General features: G+C 46.1%; 1 protein-coding gene across 1 annotated transcript; it reads left to right on the plus strand.

The window, feature by feature from the left end:
- Positions 1 to 700: 700 nt before the first annotated feature.
- LOC148043537 (uncharacterized) lies at positions 701 to 5378 on the plus strand. The gene is made up of 2 exons (XM_087726133.1): positions 701 to 1916; positions 5310 to 5378. Exon 1 carries the CDS (start codon positions 748 to 750, stop codon positions 1879 to 1881), a length of 1134 nt encoding a protein of 377 aa, XP_087582259.1. The 5' UTR covers positions 701 to 747; the 3' UTR covers positions 1882 to 1916; positions 5310 to 5378.
- The last annotated feature ends 837 nt before the right edge of the window (positions 5379 to 6215 follow it).

The following is a 6215-nucleotide window of genomic DNA, read 5'->3' on the forward strand; positions in this document are numbered from 1 at the left end:
ACTTAAAGCAGTGTTTCTCAACCTTGGCTACTTGAAGATGTCTGGACTTCAACTCCCAGAATTCCCCAGCCAGCGAATGCTGGCTGGGGAATTCTGGGAGTTGAAGTCCAGACATCTTCAAGTTGCCAAGGTTGAGAAACACTGACTTAAAGAACAGGTACAGCATCTGGAAGGTGGTCCTTGATCGTCAGCTGTGATTGGATTTGCAGATGGTGGTTGTGGCAACGTTTACAGTCATGACCCTTCAGGCTACAATCCTTCCTGGATTAGTTTGATTTGGCAATTTTAGCTTGGTTACGCACAACCTTAATTATTGCAATGTGTTCTATTTTTTTGTGCCCCGAACCAGCAGGAATGCCGACAGCAACCCACCCCTGCTACACAGACTTCATTTGGGTGCTGAAATGAATACAATAGAATCTGCAACAGTCAACTCCATTAGCCCCATATTTTTACTTCGTTCCAGTTGTCCTTTGCTTTAGAATTATCCCTGTTAATAAATGCAGCCTGAGAAGCTCTGGTGGACTTATTCCCCCTTTATTATGTAAAAAAAAAAATAGTTTGCTGTTTGAAAAGGGAAATATAAGTTTCACAGAGATGAACCTGGTCACAGTCAGTATCCGATGAATCAGTGAGTCAGCGCTTATTGTGACACGAGACAGCCAGTGGGGTCTAGGCAACAAGGAGTCAGGTCAGACCTGGGAGGATCTGGAGAAATGATCAGGGGGAGGAAGGAAGCTAAGGGTTATGGAGCAGGAAGAAGGAATCCAAGTGGTTTTAGACCAAGAGACAAACGCTGCAGCGAAGAGTAGGAAGATGAATGAAACAGTTCAGGAGCAGATCACAGAGCTGGAGATAACCAACCAGGAGGATACTCTAGAGCAAGAAGAAGGAATACCAGAAGATAGCATAGAGCTGAATGGAGACATCCCAGAGGAGAATGGAAGGGACTGTGAGTTTGTGGCTGGAGCTCGCCCAAAGATCAAAGAGCAAGTTCAAGGCGGACAGGAAGAATTGACAGAGCCATCGGATGAAGTCCTAACAAGGAACGAAGAATTGGTTGGGGCAGGCCAAGATTTGTTCCGAGGGTTTTCAGTCGGACCTCACAAGAAGATCCTGAGGCAGGCTGGGCGATCCTGGGAAGAAGTCACAGAGAGAGTGGGGACAGGACAGAGCCGGACGGCAGAAGAAGACCACGAAGGCCAAGAGGCAGGTCTAAAACTAGTCAGAGACCTGTTGACAGTGGTCACCAGGTCTGACCTCCCACTTGAGGAAAAGTTGGAGTTGGAATTTGTGACCCTTCAGTTCATGATGGGGGGCAACGTGCATTTACTTGGGGAATTGCAAAGCCAGGCGGTGGTGGAGAACTTCCGGCAGGAAGTGTTTGCAAAATTCCCGATACCAGCTTTCCACGTGACCAGCTCGGTGATCTGTTGTGATCAAGCTGTCAGCCAGTGGCCTGAAAGGTCTCAGCTCCTGAATGAAAACGGCTGTTCCAGACAACAAGAAAGAATCTACTCCCAGCTCATCTTCTTCCTGTGCCGAGCCCCTTTCCTTAAGTCTTGGGACCAACTGGATCGACTGGCCGAAATGCTACACAAGCTGAAGAACTGCATCTATTACAACCCGGTAGCCTTGGTTGGAGTCATTGTGCAGGTGGATCCAGACCCAGGATTGGATGCAGAACAGGAGGCCCGGGCACGGCGCTGGCTGAGATGCTTGCTTGATGGGTTCTTTTGCTGTGATTTGTTGTTAGACCACGATGGGACAGAACCGGAAGTTCAAGTCCAGGTAGCAGTCTATCAGTCAGGCCAACCAGAAAGAGCTTTAGAAGTCAAGAGAGCAGCTTGTCAGGCAATTCGAGCAGCCCTGAAGTTCTGAATGGGCACTACTGATGACCACTCTGATCACATGAGGTAAGCTCGAAGACTTGGAATAACAGTGTGCCTTTGGGTCTCACATTATGGTGAGCTAAAGTTTGTGTTCTGACCTAGGCTTCCCCAGCAGAGAGGAAGCAGAGTCCTTGTCCCGATAAACCCCTTCTATTTAATTTACAGTGAATTCCTCTCCAGCAAAGTCTTTCCTCTCCCGCAGTCTTTCAAGGTAGTTCACAATTACCGACCTTTATCAGGCTTGGAGAGTGGCCAGGCCGATATCTTTCAGACGCCACAATACTTGGCAAGAATGCAGGAATGAACTAATTGACTCCTGCAAACTCCACTCCCCTTTCGCTCCTCTTTTATTCCCTATGGGAAGGGCCAGTCACCGTCCACCTGTGGCTTTACTCCCAAGTCGACCCCTGTTCCTTAGCTGTTCCCTTCATTTGGCAACTCTGTGCATGCGCACACTGGGAACAGGCTCCAGCTGTTCGCCTGCCTCACTGATGTCTGACTCCAAAGGCAGCTGATAACTGTCAGTCGGCCCTGGCCCCATCTCTGCCCTCGTCCGAGCCTTCCCCAGACTCCAAGACTGGCCCATGTTCCTCCCCAACCCTTTCACTGTCCAAATCTGCTGCCACCTCCACTGGCCACTGGCGGGCCATAACAGTTTGCTTTAACAATGGTTTGTTGAGTAAACCTCAGTGCAGCATCTACAACATGCCAAGGCAATGTCAAGCCACCGTCATTTGCTTCTAGAACTGATGATGTTACCTTGTTGGGTAATGGAACTTCTGCATGAAAAAAACCCTCAAGCTCAGAGATTACCAAGGGCCCCACAATATCAAGCAAATTTGGGATTTATTAACAGAAATAATTAATATTCCAGCTGGGTCTAGTGATTTAAGCACCCGGCTAGTAAGCAGGAAACTGTGATTTCTAGTCTTGCCTTAGTCATGAATGCCAGTTGGGTGACCAGACAGTCTCCCTCAACCAGGGGTGGGTTCCTGCCAGTTCTAACCTCTTCTATAGAAGATGTTTCACAAATCTACTGTGCTGTTTAGAACCGCTTCCAGCTCCCTCGCCCTGCCCATCCGCACCACATTTGCCCCGCCCGCCGCTCACTGATTGGCTGGCTCACCAATCGCCCCACTCACTTCTAAGAGTCCTATCTAAACCTTGAAGTCTTAAAGCTGTCAAGTTTGAACACCCCTGGTTTTTTTTCCTAAAGGGTTAGGGGTACAAATGTCTTGTAACTTGACAGCTTTAACACTTGCGTGCTTCAAACACCAGAGTTCCTGAGCCAACATTTTGGTTGCTAAGCAAAAGCGCTGTTAAGTGAGTTTCACCACATTTTACAAGTTGGCCATGCCCACTGAGTCACATGGCTGGCAAGCCACTCCCACCCGGTCACATGGCCAGCAAGCCACTCCCACAAAGCAGGCCACACCTACCGAAGAGGTTCTAAAAAAATTTGAAACCCACCACTGCCCTCAACCCAACTTACCTCACAGAGTTGCATTAAAGAAGATCAGAGGAGGGGAATGTGTTAGATATTTAAACCACCCTGAGTTATTTGTAGAAATAATAATGGCAAGATACCAATAAATAAAATCCTAACATCAGTGAAGGACATAGAACAATGATGGGTTCTGGATCCCGTCGCAACTGGTACGCTGCGATGGGGCCGGGCGTCTACATGCATGCGCATGCACACCCACTGCCCGCAATGCTCCAGCTGCTTGGCAGAGCATCGCGCAGGTGCCATATGCTCCATGTACGTGCGCAAATGGCTCAGTTGGGTCAAATACAGGGAAGGAGGGCGGGCGGGCCCTCCGAAGCACCGTATCGGAACGGTGCCTGCTGGGAGCAGCAGGCACTGGTACGCAGTGCCGGGGCGTACCGGCCGGAACCTAACACTGACATAGAACATGTAGCGAGCAAGTGCTCAGTTCTAATAAGAGCCAACCGGGTATCTGAATGAGAAAGAAACTGAAATAATTTTGTGCGGTAAGAGAAATATAATAAACCATCCACACACTTAGGCCATGCCTATTTTGAAAGATTCACGGCAGTAGACCGAAGGTGGCTGGTTCAGGCATCATCCTCTGTCAGAGCCAGTTTAAAAAAGTATTCATGCACAGAGCCTCCTGCACATGTGCAGAGCATCCGTGATGACGTCTGGGTGGGTGGGCGGAGCTTCTCTCTACAGGCAGTCTTTGACTTGTGACCACAATTGAGCCCAACATTTCTGTTGCTTAGTGAAATGCTTGCTAAGTGAGCTTTGGCCCATTTTATGATCTTTCTCGCCAGAGTTAAGTGAATCACTACAATTGTTAAATTAGGAAGTTGTTAAGTGAATCTGACTTCCCCACTGACTTTGCTTATCCGAAGGTTACAAAAGGGGGAGCACATGGCCATGGGACATTGCAACTGTGATATTGGCAAAGCGGGTGAATTTTGATCGTGTGACTATGGGGATGTTGTATTGGTGATAAGTGTAAAAACAATCATAAATTACCTTTTTTCCAGTGCCGTTATAACTTTGAGCCGTCACTAAACGGCTGTGTGTACTTTTCCTGTGTGTCCAGAGAGATATATTTGGGAAACTCGGATAACTCATCTCATCCTACAGCTCAGAGAAGAAAGTGCCGAATTTCCTTAGTTTCGTAGTGCTGGCTGTTGCCATTATAACTTTAGAGACTTGATATTCCAGCAGTGGTGGGTTTCAAAAATTGTTCGAACCTACTCTGTGGGTGTGGCCTTTGTGGGAGTGGCTTGCCACCCATGTGACTGGATGGGAGAGGCTTGCCGCCCATGTGACCGGGTATGAAGATGCCGACGACACTTGTCAGAGCCACCTTAAATTACCTCACACACAGCACTGGCATGCATACGAATATGATGTAAACTTGTTTTTTAAAAGGCATCTTTGGTTTGCGTTAAAACAACTTCAACACACGCAATGTTCTGATTGCACCACAAACGCAATAGTCATCCTTACCTTTCACAGAGGCACTGAGTTTTATAAATATGAGCATGATCGTGTAGAATAATCATATCCAAGGGCCAGTGGTGGGTTTCAAAATTTTTTTGAACCTCTTCTGTAGGTGTGGCCTGCTTTCCGGGTCCACTGGTGGAACCTCTTTTAACCGGTTCAGTAGATTTGACGAACCAGTTCTACCGAATAGGTGCGGACTGGTAGGAACCCACATCTGTATTCCAGATACTGAAGAACTGGTGATGTGAGCCATGGTGGCACAGCGGTTAGAATACAGGCTAATTCCTGCAGACTGCTTACTGCCAGAAGTTTGATTCCCAGCAGCTTAAGGTTGAGTCAGCTTCAGTTTTTGCACAATTGCCTTGCTGAATAATTTTTCTTCCCTAAACTTTCAATTTTATCATGTTTTTGTCTGTCATTTTTCTTTACAGATCTCCAGTAATGTGCAAGATCTCACCATCCCTGGAACATCATTTAAAATTCAGATTATTCCCTCCAAATGTTCTCTGCGTGTTCTTTAATTTTGGAATTGTTTTTACCAATATGAAAATGTCTCAACAGGTGGCAGTACCAAGCTGTTCTTGTCTGGGCTTGCTAAGCAAGGTCAGGCCTGTTTAAAGGTTAATGGAAAGACTCAGGGATTCCAAGACTGGAGACTAGTTTGGGAAGTGTCCGTCCGTCCGTCCGTCCGTCCGTCCGTCCATCCATCCATCCATCCATCCATCCATCCATCCATCCAGGAACAAAACAGTAGTAAACAATTTCTGAAGTGGAACAATTTCTGTTCCACTTCATGGAAACTCACTTGGCATCAATTTGACTTGAAAAATGTGTTTACTATGAAAAAGCCTAGCTCTTAATACCAGGGGTTGGATAGTACTGGTTTGGACTAATTTCCTGGAGAATGGCTCTTTGCATCTCTCCAGGAGTTATTTGCACATAGTTAAAGTGTATTATATTGATGTTTTGCTCAATATATCCTGGTTAGTTCACTTAATGACCATGGTGGCTACTTTACAACCACTGTTGCTTAATGACCACAAAGTGTTACAAAATCAGGTTGGTCAGATGACCAATCCATTTTATGATTATGATTTACAATCATAATGGACAGGCTCCAGGACTATGTTGTATGTCAAGATTTACCTGTAATATCTGTTGCTGTAACTGAAATGAAATTTAAATCACACTTTGTAATTATTTTTCTAGGAAATTTTTAAAAATCAAATGGAATATTCAAAGACAATAATACCACTCTAACATTCATTTTTGTTTTAAAATTAAACTGTAGCCAGGATAATCTTTACTATTGCTTACGATGCCTACATACATCTCAA

Source organism: Thamnophis sirtalis, unplaced genomic scaffold (assembly GCF_051295495.1).
Source record: "Thamnophis sirtalis isolate CommonGarterSnake01/CBP01778 unplaced genomic scaffold, rThaSir2_p1.2 scaffold_11, whole genome shotgun sequence".
Classification (NCBI taxonomy): domain Eukaryota; kingdom Metazoa; phylum Chordata; class Lepidosauria; order Squamata; family Natricidae; genus Thamnophis; species Thamnophis sirtalis.